The sequence below is a fragment of the Lutra lutra genome, chromosome 8 (genome assembly GCF_902655055.1).
Source record: "Lutra lutra chromosome 8, mLutLut1.2, whole genome shotgun sequence".
In the NCBI taxonomy this organism is placed as follows: Eukaryota; Metazoa; Chordata; class Mammalia; order Carnivora; family Mustelidae; genus Lutra; species Lutra lutra.
In genome coordinates, this window is record NC_062285.1 from 91,543,514 (window position 1) to 91,562,256 (window position 18,743).

At 41.0% G+C, this 18,743-nt stretch overlaps 1 protein-coding gene across 1 annotated transcript; it reads left to right on the forward strand.

The window, feature by feature from the left end:
- Nucleotides 1-1,173: 1,173 nt before the first annotated feature.
- On the forward strand, nucleotides 1,174-16,759 carry LOC125106969 (pregnancy zone protein-like). Its single transcript, XM_047741529.1, has 8 exons — nucleotides 1,174-1,320; nucleotides 3,241-3,340; nucleotides 13,256-13,449; nucleotides 14,245-14,407; nucleotides 14,582-14,634; nucleotides 15,766-15,786; nucleotides 16,047-16,215; nucleotides 16,671-16,759. Exons 1-8 carry the CDS (start codon nucleotides 1,174-1,176, stop codon nucleotides 16,757-16,759), a joined length of 936 nt encoding a protein of 311 aa, XP_047597485.1.
- Nucleotides 16,760-18,743: the final 1,984 nt, after the last annotated feature.

The following is an 18,743-nucleotide window of genomic DNA, read 5'->3' on the forward strand; positions in this document are numbered from 1 at the left end:
GTCACCCCATCTCAGTACATAGCGCACTGGTGATATCCAAAATTTGCTTCTTATGAGCTAAACACTTTACGCCAACAAACGCTAACAGGAATTAGAATTACATGTTTGTGGCTACCACAAAAGAATGCTGGATCTAATAATATCCTTCTTAATAGTGAAATCACGTCTTCACAGAAATTAAAACTTCACAGAATTTAAAACATTCACATAGCATTTCCCCTTTGAAAATTTCAGGACAGACAAGATCCATTGCTGATTTTCCTATAGCGATGAACACTTCTACTAGTCTAATCATCTAGTGATGAACACTCTTCATATGTGTTTGCATGTTCATGTTTGTGGGCATGGTGGAGGGGGTCATGGAGAGAACTTGACCACTGGTTGACCTCCAGGCTCAATTTCCCCAGTTGGAGGCTCCTCATCTCTTCTCTGTCCTTGGAATATACATAGGACAGCAGCCTTGAGATGGTCATGTGGTGTTGAGAGCTTCTGGCTGGTGTCAGTGACTGAATCCAGGTAAGACCTCCACATAAACTTTTAAGATATGGCACGTGGGTGCAGGGATTCACTCATCCTGAGGCTGCCCAAGACAAGCCTCATATGTAAGTTCCCTTGTTTACTAAACCTACCACTTACCATCTGGAGTGGCTTGCCTCCTTCCTTGGTCTCTCCCTGCCCTCCACATATGGGAGGGTGCTGGTTTCTGATTTTACCTGGGAAGTACCTGAGGGGATTGTGAGCCAACAACTGGTGAGCCAGCCAGAAAACTGAAGAAATGGCCTTGGGAAAGAGACATCTGTAGGGGAAATCCCATACTGTCCATGGACTTCCATGTGAGAAGGAGTAGCTTGTATGTTAGATGCTTGTGGACTGCAGTGTGAGTACAAGAACCCAATACCATTGGCTGGCATGGTACACTGATATCCATGCTGAGTCCAGTTGTAGAACAAGACCTTATCATGATGGGCAATCCATTGCTGATTTGGGGGAGACTAATAAATCCTGGGAAGAGATACAATCTGTGGGAAAGACCCAGGACAGAGAAGGAGCTTGGAAAGCCAAGAGGCTATCCTAATTAACTGTAAAGGGTCAGATAAATGTAACCCAGAAGCAAATATGGCTTGACCTCTTTGCTATGGAGACCCCATCTGAACACACAGACAACCTAACACCATGCTGAAAGCCCTGTGGAAAGCCCTAAAGTCTGAGCAACAGTTCAGACCCGCCACACCTGCCCCTGTCATCCCAGATGCACCATCTGCTCCAGCAGGGGCCTCAGGGACACAGTGCTATTCAAGATGGGTGCCTCCTGTGCCCTGGGTATAAACTGCAGGCCAAGACTGCCTCCAGGTGAGAGCCATTGAGAGTGACCAGAAGTCTCATGTTGAGCACACAATGCACTGGTTCTCCAGAAATACACAAAGGGTAGCTCTGGTGGGCAGTAAAGCTGATCCTTTAATGCATGGCAACCCTCAGAAGCTTTCTGGCCCCCTTGAGGGCCTTGACAGATATGAAAGGCACACAATTATAGTCAGGAAGGGCCTCTGGACTCTGAAAATTGGGTATTCCCCACCCCTGCCCCCAGCCTTGTGGCTTTGCCCAACATTGCCACCATCTTAGATATCTTGGCCAAGGTCCTAGGAGTATATCACACTCTGCTGGACTTAGTAAATGTCTTTTTCAGGATAGCCCTGGCCACTGCATCTCAGGATTAATTTGCCATCCTGTAGGAGAGGCAACAATGATCCTTTCATGTGCTTCCCCAAATTTATCTGCACAACCCCACCTCATGTCATGGGATGGAACCCCAAGATCTGCCCCTGTTGTCCTTCCCCACATCAGTAAAATAGGCCCCTTCCATTGATGTTATAAAGTTAACATGGAAACACTTGCTTCTGCTGCAGGACGCTCTGCAGGTTTTGCTGGAACATCTGTGAAGGAGACGATGGACAACTAACCCAAAGAAAAGTCAAGGGCCAGGCACCACTGTCAATCTTTGGGGAATTTTTTGGTTGGGTGAGACCTGTGTTGTCTAAGAAAGTGTGATTGATAAGGTGCAAAACTATCCAACCCCTAAGCATGTGAACAAGGTATAAACCTTTGTAGGGATCTGGAGGCTTTGGAGGACTTTTATTCCCTACCTGGCACTCATCCCTTATATTGCCTGGTAAAGAAAGGGCACCTGTGGGACCGAAGATCAGCAACAAGCTGCCTTTCAAAAAACAAAAGTACTGGTAAAACAGATTAAAGCTTTGGGCATCTCCCAAGTAGGGCTACTGTTTGAGTTCAAAGTTTCCATGACTCTATAAAGTATGGGTTGGACCTTGTGGCAGAAAAAACAGGAGTGACTACTCTTAGGTTCTGGTCTCAGCTCTAGAAGAGGCCAGGAACCTGATATACCCCCTAAAGTAATCATTCCTAGCAGTGTATACAGCACCCCTCTCCCGCCCCCCACCAAGTAGAGCAGCTCACTGAAGGACAGCACGTTATGGTAACTTTCCTGCCTAGCAAGGAATGGGTTGACAATATGTTTCATCAATTCAGCTGTCATGGCTCAAAACCCCACTTTGACCAAGTGACATGTCTCTCTGCAGCAGAGGAGTACTGTCTTTAGACAAGTGGATGCTACTAGTATGTAGATCCCGGAGATTCCTCCACCCCTAGTCCTATAAAGAAGGAGCAGGATAAATTTCCTCTGATGCCTGGTATACAGCAGGATCTGGTCAAGGAAATCTGCCCACATGGACTGTGGACCGTGTTCAGCACAACACTGACACCATTTGGTTGGAAATAGGAACAAACCACAGCAGCCAGTAGGTGAGCACAGCATGATCTGGCTGGTGATCACTCATAAACCCTGCCCATTAGCCTCTTGTACTGACTATCGGGCTGGTCCAAAGAGATTAACCCAATGTCTTGGACAATGGGAAGCCAAGAAGTGGATGATCACGAATGGGCCCTTATGGGGTCAGGATGTGTGTGGGTTCACCTGCAAAAGCCTGAAACCGTCCTCATTGTCTTCCACATCCTGCCTCATAAGTCACTGGCACCCTCTGCCATTCAAAAAGCTGATGCCCTAGCTCAGGGGTGAGCCTTACCAACTGACCCTTCAGTAGGTCATAGAAGAAGGGACCCCTGCAATGCTGCCCAAGTGAGGTGGCATATAGCCAAGGATGCCAGGTTGTCCTTGAAGTACAGTAACTTGGTTCGTGAAATAAGAACATGTCCTGTGTGTTCTAGACAATGCCCAAGGCAACTGCCAAAGGAGTCAGGGACATTCACCAGAGTTCCCAACCGGTAAGAGATTGGCAAAATGATTATATTGGTGTCCACCTTCCAAGTGGGGTTTCTAAATGTCTTGGAATGTGTGGGCACTGCATCACAACTAATTTCAGTTTATTATTAAATTATTCCAATATCAGAACCATGAAAGCTATAAAGGTTATGATAAATTACTTTGCATAAAAATGTATTTTTATTGTTAACTTGTTTTCCTAAATAATGCACACATTTTTTCAATTAGATTTTGTACCTTTTTTAAAAAGTCATGAAAGGTGCAGCACTTCTAACATGGCAGCCCCTGATGCTTCAGGCTTTGTACCTATTAAATCATCTGTTAAGAAGGGAAAGAATTAAATCTTTCTTAATTAAAATAACTTCAAAGATAGATATAATGCCTTAGGTCCTGTGCTGTACATTCGCCCCAAGTTGATTTTAAAAGGACACGATTTCTATTTGTAAGGAATAAAACTTGAGTCTCATATGTCTCTAGGAGTACAACATTGAACTTCTCAAATTCATATTCTTACATTGTCGAGACAGTCATGAAAAAATGAAACAGGTACATGAGTTGGTGTTCAGTATTATTCTATCCTTTTTTATTATCTTATCTACTAAAAATTAGAAACTAATATTTACCCATCTCTCAAAATGATATCTCTAAAAATGTTGAATAAGCGAGTCTCACAGATTAATATTTATTATTGAGGTAATATGGAAACACTGCAAGTATTTATAATGACACAGAAAAAACACCAACTTGAAACTGAACTTGTTCCCTGAATTTTCAGCACATTTATCCTCTTCATTTTAGCTTCAGGAAGATGGCAAAGTAGAAATCAAAACCGGCCATGCCTTTTTCTTTCTGGAAAATATAAGTTTATTCTCATAATCTGGTTTGTGTGTTGGTGTATCTATCTTGAGGCATATTGTGAGTTAATTTTTTAAAAATTTTTCCTAAGGATGTAAGTGTCAAAATAATATTGGGTTTTTTTTTAAGATTTAATTTATTTATTTGACAGAGAAAGACACAGCAAGAAAGGGAACACATGCAAGGGGAGTGGGAGAGGGAGAAGGAGAAGCAGGCTTCCAGCCGAACAGGGAGTCCAATGTGGGGCTAGATCCCAGGACCCTGGGATCATGACCTGAGCCAAAGGCAGATGCTTAACGACTGAGCCACCCAGGTCCCCCTCCAAATAACATTGTTAAAATGATTTTTAATATTTGAAATGAAGGGAAACTGAAGAAATAGATTTCAATATGCAAAAAAGTATTGATTTATTACTTGATTACTCAAAAGGAAATTCAATTCTCATTCATTGAACAAGATGCCCATAGAGCCAACATTCAGGCTACACCCATTGAACCCTATGATTACTTTGCAACCGTAAGACTTTTATTTAATTTTGGGGCTGTTTACATTCTAGATTACAGTAAATATAAACCAGTTCTCATTTTCTCTACTCGTGTTATAGTTCCTATTTACAATCACCTTCCCTTATTATCTTGTAATTCTTCATGCCACTTAATGCAAGATATTTCAGAGTTTAAACAGCAAGTAAGTTTTAGATTTGTCTATCTGGACACAATTGGCATGATTCTTCTTAACCAGACTTTTCACTAAAATATTTAGTTAAATTCAAGGAGAATAAATGTAAAGCAGGTTATCTGTCTGAGTAAATTGTAGATTCAGGCAAAACTAACTTAATGGGGGGGAGGAGTCAAGATGGCGAGAAGTAGCAGGCTGAGACTACTTCAGGTAGCGGGAGATCAGCTAGATAGCTCATCTAAAGATTGCAAACACCTACAAATCCAACGGGAGATCGAAGAGGAGAAGAACAGCAATTCTAGAAACAGAAAATCAACCACTATCTGAAAGGTAGGACTGGCGGAGAAGTGAATCCAAAGCGACGGGAAGATAGACCGCAGGGGGAGGGGCCGGCTCCTGGCAAGCGGCGGAGCAACGGAGCACAAAATCAGGACTTTTAAAAGTCTGTTCCGCTGAGGGACATCACTCCAGAGGCTTAACCGGGGTGAAGCCCACAGAGGGTCAGCGTGGCCTCAGGTCCCGCAGGGTCACAGAAGGATCGGGGGTGTCTGAGTGTCGCAGAGCTTACAGGTATTAGAACGGGGAAGCTGGCTACAGAGACAGAGCCGAGGAGTAAGCTCTAAGCTCGGGGTTACCTTGAACTGGTCGCAGGCTCGGTCAGCTCGGGGTGCGGCCGGAGGCCAGGGTGACGGGAGTAACTGGGCGCTGTTCTCTGAGGGCGCACTGAGGAGTGGGGCCCCGGGCTCTCGGCTCCTCCGGGCCGGAGACCGGGAGGCCGCCATCTTCATTCCCGTCCTCCAGAACTCTAAGGAAAGCGCTCAGGGAACAAAAGCTCCGGAAAGCAAACCCGAGCGGACTACTCAGCCCGGCCCCGGGTAAGGGTGGTGCAACTCCGCCTGGGGCAAAGACGCTTGAGAATCACTACAACAGGCCCCTCCCCTAGAAGAGCAACAAGAAACCCAGCCAGGACCAAGTTCACCTACCAAGGAGTACAGTTTCAATACCAAGGAGAGCATCAGAATTCCAGAGAAGGAGAAAGCAAAGCACGGAACTCATGGCTTTCTCCCCATGATTCTTTAGCCTTGCAGTTAATTTTTTTTTCTTTTGTTTTTCAATTTTTTTTCTTCTTCTGCTAAATTTTTTTAACTTTTACCGTTTCTTTTTTAACGTTTTCTAACTAGTTTATCTAATATATATATTTCTTTTCCTTTTTATATTTTTTCTTTATTGGTTTTCTGTTTTTAATTGTTTCTTTTTTTCTTTTTTTTTCTTTCTGAACCTCTTTTTATCCCCTTTCTCCCCCCTCACGATTTGGGATCTCTTCTGATTTGGCTAAAGCATATTTTCCTGGGGTTGTTGCCACCATTTTAGTATTTTACTTGCTCCTTCATTTACTCTTATCTGGACAAAATGACAAGGCGGAAAAATTCACCACAAAAAAAGAACAAGAGGCAGTACCAAAGGCTAGGGACCTAATCAATACAGACATTGGTAATATGTCAGATCTAGAGTTCAGAATGATGATTCTCAAGGTTTTAGCCGGGCTCGAAAAAGGCATGGAAGATATTAGAGAAACCCACTCAGGAGATATAAAAACCCTTTCTGGAGAAATAAAAGAACTAAAATCGAACCAAGTTGAAATCAAAAAAGCTATTAATGAGGTGCAATCAAAAATGGAGGCTCTCACTGCTAGGATAAATGAGGCAGAAGAAAGAATTAGCGATATAGAAGACCAAATGACAGAGAATAAAGAAGCTGAGCAAAAGAGGGACAAACAGCTACTGGACCACGAGGGGAGAATTCGAGAGATAAGTGACACCATAAGACGAAACAACATTAGAATAATTGGGATTCCAGAAGAAGAGGAAACAGAGAGGGGAGCAGAAGGTATATTGGAGAGAATTATTGGAGAGAATTTCCCCAATATGGCAAAGGGAACAAGCATCAAAATTCAGGAGGTTCAGAGAAGCCCCCTCAAGATCAATAAGAATAGGTCCACACCCCATCACCTAATAGTAAAATTTACAAGTCTTAGTGACAAAGAGAAGATCCTGAAAGCAGCCTGGGAAAAGAAGTCTGTAACATACAATGGTAAAAATATTAGATTGGCAGCAGATTTATCCACAGAGACCTGGCAGGCCAGAAAGAGCTGGCATGATATATTCAGAGTACTAAATGAGAAAAACATGCAGCCAAGAATACTATATCCAGCTAGGCTATCATTGAAAATAGAAGGAGAGATTAAAAGCTTCCAGGACAAACAAAAACTGAAAGAATTTGCAAATACCAAACCAGCTCTACAGGAAATATTGAAAGGGGTCCTCTAAGCAAAGAGAGACCCTAAAAGTAGTAGATCAGAAAGAAACAGAGACAATATACAATAACAGTCACCTTACAGGCAATACAATGGCACTAAATTCATATCTCTCGATACTTACCCTGAATGTTAATGGGCTAAATGCCCCAATCAAAAGACACAGGGTATCAGAATGGATAAAAAAACAAAACCCATCTATATGTTGCCTACAAGAGACTCATCTTAAACCCGAAGAAACCTCCAGGTTTAAAGTGAGGGGGTGGAAAAGAATTTACCATGCTAATGGACATCAGAAGAAAGCAGGAGTGGCAATCCTTATATCAGATCAATTAGATTTTAAGCCAAAGACTATAATAAGAGATGAGGAAGGACACTATATCATACTCAAAGGAACTGTCCAACAAGAAGATCTAACCATTTTAAATATCTATGCCCCTAACGTGGGAGCAGCCAACTATATAAACCAATTAATAACAAAATCAAAGAAACACATCGACAAGAATACAATAATAGTAGGGGATTTTAACACTCCCCTCACTGAAATGGACAGATCATCCAAGCAAAAGATCAACAAGGAAATCAAGGCCTTAAATGACACACTGGACCAGATGGACATCACAGATATATTCAGAACATTTCATCCCAAAGCAACAGAATACACATTCTTCTCTAGTGCACATGGAACATTCTCCAGAATAGATCACATTCTTGGTCCTAAATCAAGTCTCAACCGGTATCAAAAGATTGGGATCATTCCCTGCATATTTTCAGACCACAATGCTCTAAAGCTAGAACTCAATCACAAGAGGAAATTTGGAAAGAACCCAAATACATGGAGACTAAACAGCATCCTTCTAAAGAATGAATGGGTCAACCAGGAAATTAAAGAAGAATTGAAAAAATTTATGGAAACAAATGATAATGAAAACACAACGGTTCAGAATCTGTGGGACACAACAAAGGCAGTCCTGAGAGGAAAATATATAGTGGTACAAGCCTTTCTCAAGAAACAAGAAAGGTCTCAGGTACACAACCTAACCCTACACCTAAAGGAGCTGGAGAAAGAACAAGAAAGAAACCCTAAACCCAGCAGGAGAAGAGAAATCATAAAGATCAGAGCAGAAATCAATGAAATAGAAACCAAAAAAACAATAGAACAAATCAACGAAACTAGGAGCTGGTTCTTTGAAAGAATTAATAAGATTGATAAACCCCTGGCCAGACTTATCAAAAAGAAAAGAGAGAGGACCCAAATAAATAAAATCATGAATGAAAGAGGAGAGATCACAACGAACACCAAAGAAATACAGACAATTATAGGAACATACTATGAGCAACTCTACGCCAACAAATTTGACAATCTGGAAGAAATGGATGCATTCCTAGAGACATATAAACTACCACAACTGAACCAGGAAGAAATAGAAAGCCTGAACAGACCCATAACCAGTAAGGAGATTGAAACAGTCATCAAAAATCTCCAAACAAACAAAAGCCCAGGACCAGACGGCTTCCCGGGGGAATTCTACCAAACATTTAAAGAAGAACTAATTCCTATTCTCCTGAAACTGTTCCAAAAAATAGAAATAGAAGGAAAACTTCCAAACTCATTTTATGAGGCCAGCATCACCTTGATCCCAAAACCAGACAAGGATCCCAACAAAAAAGAGAACTACAGACCAATATCCTTGATGAACACAGATGCAAAAATTCTCGCCAAAATACTAGCCAATAGGATTCAACAGTACGTTAAAAGGATTATTCACCACGACCAAGTGGGATTTATTCCAGGGCTGCAAGGCTGGTTCAACATCCGCAATTCAATCAATGTGATACAACACATTAATAAAAGAAACAACAAGAACCATATGATACTCTCCATAGATGCTGAAAAAGCATTTGACAAAGTACAGCATCCCTTCCTGATCAAAAGTCTTCAAAGTGTAGGGATAGACGGCACATACCTCAATATTATCAAAGCCATCTATGAAAAACCCACCGCAAATATCATTCTCAATGGAGAAAACCTGAAAGCTTTTCCGCTAAGGTCAGGAACGCGGCAGGGATGTCCGTTATCACCACTGCTATTCAACATAGTACTAGAAGTCCTAGCCTCAGCAATCAGACAACAAAAGGAAATTAAAGGCATCCGAATCGGCAAAGAAGAAGTCAAACTATCACTCTTTGCAGATGATATGATACTATATGTGGAAAACCCAAAAGACTCCACTCCAAAACTGCTAGAACTTGTACAGGAATTCAGTAAAGTGTCAGGATATAAAATCAATGCACAGAAATCAGTTGCATTTCTCTACACCAACAACAAGACAGAACAAAGAGAAATTAAGGAGTCCATCCCATTTACAATTGCACCCAAAACTATAAGATACCTAGGAATAAACCTAACCAAAGAGACTAAGAATCTATACTCAGAAAACTATAAAGTACTCATGACAGAAATTGAGGAAGACACAAAGAAATGGAAAAATGTTCCATGCTCCTGGATTGGAAGAATAAATATTGTGAAAATGTCTATGCTACCTAAAGCAATCTACACATTTAATGCAATTCCTATCAAAGTACCATCCATTTTTTTCAAAGAAATGGAACAAATAATCCTAAAATTTATATGGAACCAGAAAAGACCTCGAATAGCCAAAGGAATATTGAAAAAGAAAGCCAAAGTTGGTGGCATCACAATTCCGGACTTCAAGCTCTATTACAAAGCTGTCATCATCAAGACAGCATGGTACTGGCACAAAAACAGACACATAGATCAATGGAACAGAATAGAGAGCCCAGAAATGGACCCTCAACTCTATGGTCAACTCATCTTCGACAAAGCAGGAAAGAATGTCCAATGGAAAAAAGACAGCCTCTTCAATAAATGGTGTTGGGAAAATTGGACAGCCACATGCAGAAAAATGAAATTGGATCATTTCCTTACACCACACACGAAAATAGACTCAAAATGGATGAAGGATCTCAATGTGAGAAAGGAATCCATCAAAATACTCGAGGAGAACACAGGCAGCAACCTCTTCGACCTCAGCCGCAGCAACATCTTCCTAGGAACATCACCAAAGGCAAGGGAAGCAAGGGCAAAAATGAACTATTGGGATTTTATCAAGATCAAAAGCTTTTGCACAGCAAAGGAAACAGTGAACAAAACCAAAAGACAACTGATAGAATGGGAGAAGATATTTGCAAATGACATATCAGATAAAGGGCTAGTGTCCAAAATCTATAAAGAACTTAGCAAACTCAACACCCAAAGAACAAATAACCCAATCAAGAAATGGGCAGAGGACATGAACAGACATTTCTGCAAAGAAGACATCCAGATGGCCAACAGACACATGAAAAAGTGCTCCATATCACTCGGCATCAGGGAAATACAAATCAAAATCACAATGAGATATCACCTCACACCAGTCAGAATGGCTAAAATTAACAAGTCAGGAAATGACAGATGCTGGCGAGGATGCAGAGAAAGGGGAACCCTCCTACACTGTTGGTGGGAATGCAAGCTGGTGCAACCACTCTGGAAAACAGCATGGAGGTTCCTCAAAATGTTGAAAATAGAACTACCCTATGACCCAGCAATTGCACTGCTGGGTATTTACCCTAAAGATACAAACGTAGTGATCCGAAGTGGCACGTGTACCCGAATGTTTATAGCAGCAATGTCTACAATAGCCAAACTATGGAAAGAACCTAGATGTCCATCAACAGACGAATGGATAAAGAAGATGTGGTATATATACACAATGGAATACTATGCAGCCATCAAAAGAAATGAAATCTTGCCATTTGCGACGACGTGGATGGAACTAGAGGGTATCATGCTTAGCGAAATAAGTCAATCGGAGAAAGACAACTATCATATGATCTCCCTGATATGAGGGAGAGGAGATGCAACATGGGTTTGAGGGGGTAGGAGAAGAGTAAATGAAACAAGATGGGATTGGGAGGGAGACAAACCATAAGTGACTCTTAATCTCACAAAACAAACTGAGGTTTGATGGGGGGAGGGGGTTGGGAGGGGGGGTGGGGTTATGGATATTGGGGAGGGTATGTGCTATGGTGAGTGCTGTGAAGTGTGTAAACCTGGCGATTCGCAGACCTGTACCCCTGGGGATAAAAATATATGTTTATAAAGCTCTAAAAAAAAAAAAAAGAAAGAAAGGATGAATACCCAAGTTTTGTAGCAACATGGATGGGACTGGAAGAGATTATGCTGAGTGAAATAAGTCAAGCAGAGAGAGTCAATTATCATATGGTTTCACTTATTTGTGGAGCATAACAAATAGCATGGAAGACAAGGAGAGATGGAGAGGAGAAGGGAGTTGAGGGAAATTGGAAGGGGAGGTGAACCATGAGAGACTATGGACTCTGAAAAACGATCTGAGAATTTTGAAGGGGTGGGGGGTGGGAGGTTGGGGGCACCAGGTGGTGGGTATTGTAGAGGGCACGGATTGCATGGAGCACTGGGTGTGGTGCAAAAATAATGAATACTGTTATGCTGAAAAAATAAAAAAAATTAAAAAAAAGGTATTGATAAGATGTTTGTTAAAATAGAACAGAGGAAAAATTATTTTAAAATTAAGAAAAGAAAAATAAAGATATTTTTAATAATTTAACTTTAAAAGACAAAAGAATCATGGCAAAGAAGCCATGAATTCTATGGGCTGTATCCCCTAGCTCTGGAGTTCCTCAGTTCTCATTGATCAGTAAACTTGGTCTCAGCTGGATGTTCTTGCTAAACTTCTGGGAGAGGGGCTTGTTGCTGTGATTCTCAAATGTCTTTGCCTGAGATGGAATTGCACCACCCTTGCCAGGGGCCAGGCTAAGCAATCTGCTCAGGGTCGCTCACTCTCAGGAGCCTTTGTTCCCTGAATACTTTCCATACCACTTTGGAGGATGGGAATGAAGAGAGCAGTCTGCAAACCTCTGGCTGGAGGAGCCCATAGCTCGGGGCCACAATCCTCAGTGCGCCCTCAGAGAAAAGCAGTCAATCCTTCCCATCTCCCTGATTTCTAGCGGCACTCTGAGCTCATGAGGCTGTGACCGAGCGTTTCTTCTCTGGCGCATAGCTCCGATTGAAGTCTCCAAATCCAGTCGATTCCTGTAGTGGGTTCCCATGCTGCTCCTTCCAGAGGAGGAAAGGGGGAGCCTCCCCAGATCTGCCTCCTGTGGGTTTGAGCAGGGGCCCCACTGTGCCTCGGATCACAGTTTAAGGTAACCCCGAGCTGAAAGCTCACTCCTCGGCTCTGTCTCTGTAACCAGCTTCCCCACTCTGATACCTGATAGCTCTGCCTGGTCTTTCTGTGACCTCGTGGGTCCTGAGACCACACAGTCCCAGCCAGGGTTCCACTCCCTCCTACCCCCCCACCCCCCACCACACTTAGCCACTGGAGCTATGTCCCTCCATACTTCTATGTCTGGAGCTATGTCCCTCCAGACTTCTAAAAGTTCTGACCCTGTGCTCCACTGCTCTCTCACTTGCCGGACACAGCTGATGGAGGTTCCCTCCTCCACCTGCGGTCTCGCATCCTGTATATCACCTTAGACTCACTTCTCTCCATGTCAAACCTTCCAGAAAGTAGTCACTTTTCTGTTCATAGAATTGTTACTATTCTTTTCTTTGATCTCCTATTAAGATTGTGGGTGTTCAGAATGCTTTGAAACACATCTAGCTGAATTCCTGGGACCAGACGAAATTTAGGTCTCCTGTTCCTCTGCCATCTTGCTCCTCCCTAATGTAAACCTTTTTATACAGCGAATAATCACCAGCAATTCATTATAGATGTGTACTTTTATGGCTATATATTCAGGAATTCAGATAGTAATGATCTATAACACAAAGAATGCCTATAAAACTGTAATATCCTTGAAGCAACTTCCAGCAGACTGACTGTGTGGGTGAGGCACTACTCGGGACTGAAAAATATAATTCTTACACCAGGTAGTGATAGAATGTCCATCTTAATGCTTTTAGTCCATTGACATTTGTTATAGAACCAAATGTAGCAAGATATATATATTGTTATGGAAAACACATTTATGGTTGAAAATGCTTGCTATCCTCCATTTTTCCCTGATTTCAGCCTTTTTCAGGCAGTGTGTGGTCCTGGGCCCCTCCCTGCTCCACACTGGGACCCCTGAGAATGGCTGCCTCCTTCTCAGCTACCTGAATGAGACAGTGTCTGTAAGTGCTTCCTTGGAGTGCACTGGGGGCAACCAGAGCCTCTTCACTGACCCGGTGGTGGAAAAGGACTTATATCATTGCGTCTCCTTCACTGTCAGTAATATCTGCCTGTCCATGTTTGATACAGCATATTGAGTCATGGTGATGAGGAAATGGTGTTGAATCCCAAAGAATGACTTTACTGTTAGTGAGGACTTCATAAAGGACTAAAGAGAGTAGGTTTTCAGCTACCAAGGAACAAAGTATCGATCTTCCAGCAACTTAGGAGAGAAATATTTTTTATGTGCTAAATTCCAATTTAAGTTCTTAAAGAAAATCCTGTTAGCCATAGAAAACATATGACTTCGTCAGAGAGATTTTTTACCTTAGATATATAACCATCTCTTTAAGGCCAGAGTAGGACAGTGCCCAGAAAGAGATTATACGATAATCTCAAGGTAGGACAGCATGTAGCAGAATGTTTCCCCTGTGGTGAGATGTTAGACATCTCTATCCTCTGAATGTGTAAATGGTGCAAGATACTCAAAGCAAACCTCCAGTAACTCTTCAAGGTTGCCCAACTTGGGATACTCAGCTTTCATATTCTCCCACATTTTTACAGAGAGACTTCTTTCCATTCCTCCACAAAGTATATACTCTGTTAATAGGAGAATAATTTAAGAATGAGAGTTCCTGGTAAGCTATATGGAGATTTGGGTCCCACTGATGTGAGCTCTCACTGATCTATTTCCCCTATATCTTATATTATTATCTCCAAGCATTTCTACAGGAATATTTCTACTTACTTAGCACTTTGTGAGGCGGAAAGAGAGACAGAAAACAGTCATGGATGAAGGATTGGGAGGGAGAAGATTGTGAGGCTCCTCAGCAGTGTTCTTTGTTCTGTAGCTCCCAAGGATCTCATCCTCCTCACAGGTGGCATTCCTCACTGTACAGATAAAGGGACCAACACAAGACTTTAGGAAGAAGAGCACAGTGCTGGTAAAGAATGCTCAAAGTCTGGTTTTTGCCCAGACAAACAAACCCATCTATAAACCAGGACAGACAGAATGTCAGGAAATTCCTCTATTTCCCTCAGTCAGGGGCAGTGCTGACAAGGAGAGGACTCCCCTCAGCAGGTTTTGCAGACTAAACTTGCAAAATCCCCGTGTCTTAGCTTCCTGCCTTATCACTCACGTTCCCTGCTTTATCATGCCTGAGTCTTACCAGGGAATTTCTTTTTCAGTAAAATTCCATATTGCCTCTGTGGATGAGAATTTTCACCCCCTGGATGAACTGGTAAGTATCTCAAGAGTTATGGTTTTGGTGGGGGGTTAGGTGGGAGTGGTCATCCAAGTGGGAGCAGGAAGGCCCAGGAAAAGCAAGAAGACAAAAAACATTCCTTTTGGAACCTGGGCTCCAGCCACACCACAGATCTAGACCCTTGTGGAAGGCCTAACTGAAGGATGAGAGATGAGGAAGTATTTCTCTTATACAGTAATTAATCATTTGACAATAGCTAGATTTATTGCTCTGAACAGAATACATTAAACATAATGAAGAGACAAAATTAAAAAGTTAGGCACTATCCATAGGCCTACTCATACTCTCAAGAAGCTTATGATTAATTAAAGCATGAAGAGTTCATTGATTCTGAATATATCTCTCCATCTATCTGTAGTAGACAATATTGTAATATGGTAGTACATACATATATGTATATTTTATATATTTTTTTCAATAATATATATTAATACATAATATAGCATAGATATAATATAGAACATACATCATACACAAAGATCTTTTTTTTGCTAATCAGGTGTCCCTTCTTCTAACTAGCTTTCAACAAGGCAAAGGAATAAAGCTACTATGAAAACACTGAAAAAATAAAATAAAACACAATTTTTAAATTAGAAAAAATACTCCTGGTTAACTGTTAACCAAATCATTCTGAGAACTCTATTCCTATTTGGTCATAATTAAAATAACATATCACTCTATTAATATCCATTTCCTAATTTATACAACTAAACAGTATAATCATACTCTTTACCTCAGTACCTAATTACTAGTAAATAATATTAATAAATTAGTAAATATTAAGAAATTTATTCACCAATATTAAATTAGTAAATATTAAGAAAACTTACTCACCAATAATATTTTTCAAGGAAATGGCAATGCAATGATTGTTGCGGAATACTTATGCTTTTCTTAGAACTATTTATTGTTGTGGATACTTATGCTTTTCTTAGAACTATTTCCTGGTTTCCCTAAGTAATTCTAGTTCTCTAGTGTTTCAGGTTAAATATTATTGTTTCTTACTACAGATACTATTTTTCCTAAGTAAGCTATTGAATCATGAATCTGAAATCACAGCCTTTGGTGAAATTCCAACCACATCACTTCTTTCCTTTTTCCATATAGATTTCACTGGTGTACCTTGAAGTAAGCAACAGAAAGAGTCTCAAATAAAGAAATCAACACATTTAAAGTTGGAAGTTCTGATATTCCTTACAGATGAATTACTATTAAAAAATCCTTTTAGATCAAAAATTTCCTACTCCCAAATGTCAGGTTTATTCTATCTTTCTTCTGTGTTTATCTCTTCTGAAGGCAAGGCCAGTTACCAACCCCAAAGTCATTTGTTTGGTTCAAGGACTATCATGGCTACATAATTACTCCCCTTGCCCCTTGTTTATCCCTAGGACACAAAAAGAAATCAAATTCGACAATCGCAGAGTCTCAGGTTGGAGAGTGGCCTCCAACAGCTGGCCTTTCCTGTCTCGTCTGAGCCCATTCAGGGTTCTTACAAGGTGGTGGTACAGAAGGAGTCAGGTGAAAGGATAGAGCACCCCTTCACTGTACAAGAATTTGGTATGCATTCTGAAAACTGAAAAGGACATAACTTTTGGGTTCATACCATGCATTCACTTGGACTTTCTGAATCTCCCATAGGTATGTTGAACTTGGATTAGAATCAACTAGAGCAGTTTGTAAAGCCATCATAATTCTGTGCACCAGAAACTCACAAGAGCTTGATTTTCAGTAGCAAGTTATACATTGCTGAGTATCAAAATTCTTATTGCGGTGGAGCCAACATCCCGTGACAGTGTCATTGAGATCTGCTGTGATCTCTCCCTGCCTCTCTGCCCACTTGTGATCTCTGTCTGTCAAATAAACAAAACCTTTAAAAAAAAAAAAAAAGAAAAAGAAAAGAAAAATGGATCTAGCATTTCAGGGTATTATTTTGGGAAACATTGTAGACATGAAATATCTGATTTCCATTAAATGTTCACCAGTCTCCCTAGTTCCATTATCTCTATCAACAGTGCTTCCCAAGTTTGAGGTCAAAGTTCAGGTGCCAAAGATAATCAGTATCCTGGATGAAAAAGTGAACATATCAGTATGTGGAATGTGAGTTAAATTGCTTTTGTCTGAAATTTCATATTTTGCCTCAATTTTGAGTCATTATGTATATAATTAGAAGTTAACTTTCCACAGAATTAAAAATTAAAAGATGAATATTTTTTTCATGTGTCTGATAGCCATTTGTACGTCTTCATTGGAGAAGTGTCTGTTCATATCTTCTGCCCTTTTTTTGATATGATTGTCTGTTTTGTGCGTGTTGAGTTTGAGGAGTTCTTTATAGATAGGGGATATCAACCTTTGTCTGTACTGTCACTTGCAAATATCTTCTCCCATTCCGTGGGTTGCCTCTTTGTTTTCTTGACTGTTTCCTTTGCTGTGCAGAAGCTTTTGATTTTGATGAAGTCCCAAAAGTTTATTTTCGCTTTGTTTCCTTTGCCTTTGGAGACATGTCATGAAAGAAGTTGCTGTGGCTGATATCGAAGAGATTACTGCCTATGTTCTCCTCTGGGATTCTGATGGATTCTTGTCTCACGTTGAGGTCTTTTATCCATTTTGAGTTTATCGTTGTGTACGGTGTAAGAGAATGGTCGAGTTTCATTCTTCTACATATAGCTGTCCAGTTTTCCCAGCATCATTTATTGAAGAGACTGTCTTTTTTCCACTGTATATTTTTTCCTGTTTTGTCGAAGATTATTTGACCATAGAGTTGAGGGTCCATATCTGGGCTCTCTACTCTGTTTCACGGGTCTATGTATCTGTTTTTATGCCAGTACCATGCTGTCTTGGTGATCACAGCTTTGTAGTAAAGCTTGAAATCAGGTAACATGATGCCCCCAGTTTTGTTTTTGTTTTTCAACATTTCCTTAGCGATTCGGGGTCTCTTCTGGTTCCATACAAGTTTCTGGATTATTTGCTCCAGCTCTTTGAAAAATACTGGTGGAATTTCGATCGGAATGGCATTAAAAGTGTAGATTACTCTAGGCAGTATAGACATTTTAACAATGTTTATTCTTCCGATCCAAGAGCATGGAATGGTCTTCCATCTTTTTGTGTCTTCTTCGATTTCTTTCATGAGTGTTCTGTAGTTCCTCGAGTACAGCTCCTTTACCTCTTTGGTTAGGTTTATTCCCAGGTACCTTATGGTTCTTGGTGCTATAGTAAATGGAATTGATTCTCTAATTTCCCTTTCTGTATTTTCATTGTTAGTGTATAAGAAAGCCTCTGATTTCTGTACATTGACTTTGTATCCTGCCACATTACTGAATTGCTGTATGAGTTCTAGTAGTTTGGGGGTGGAGTCTTTTGGGTTTTCCATATAAAGAATCATGTCATCTGCGAAGAGAGAGAGTTTGACTTCTTCATTGCCAATTTGGATACCTTTTATTTCTCTTTGTTGTCTGATTGCTGTTGCTAGGACTTCTAATACTATGTTGAACAAGAGTGGTGAGAGTGGGCATCCTTGTAGTGTTCCTCATCTCAATGGGAAGGGATTTTCAAATTAAAACCACATTGAGATACCAACTTACACCAGTTAGAATGGCCAAAATTAGCAAGACAGGAAACAACGTGTGTTGGAGGGGATGTGGAGAAAGGGGAACCCTCTTACACTGTTGGAGGGAATGCAAGTTGGTGCAGCCACTTTGGAGAACAGTGTGGAGATTCCTTAAGAAATTAAAAATAGAGCTTCCCTATGACCCTGCAATTGCACTACTGGGTATTTACCCCAAAGATGTAGGTGTAGTGAAAAGAAAGGCCATCTGTACCCCAATGTTTATAGCAGCAATGGCCACGGTCGCCAAACTGTGGAAAGAACCAAGATGCCCTTCAACGGATGAATGGATAAGGAAGATGTGGTCCATATACACTATGGAGTATTATGGCTCCATCAGAAAGGATGAATACCCAACTTTTGTAGCAACATGGACGGGACTGGAAGAGATCATGCTGAGTGAAATAAGTCAAGCGGAGAGAGTCAATTATCATATGGTTTCACTTATTTGTGGAGCCTAACAAATAGCATGGAAGATAAGGGG

Bases quoted from the DNA above. Each gene is read 5' to 3' on its own strand.
- LOC125106969 (XM_047741529.1), top strand. From the start codon at position 1,174: ATGCTGAAAGCCCTGTGGAAAGCCCTAAAGTCTGAGCAACAGTTCAGA. The intron at 3,341-13,255 runs GTGGGGTTTCTA...CCCTGATTTCAG, and splicing joins TATTGGTGTCCACCTTCCAA to CCTTTTTCAGGCAGTGTGTG. The intron at 13,450-14,244 runs GTCAGTAATATC...TTTGTTCTGTAG, and splicing joins ATCATTGCGTCTCCTTCACT to CTCCCAAGGATCTCATCCTC.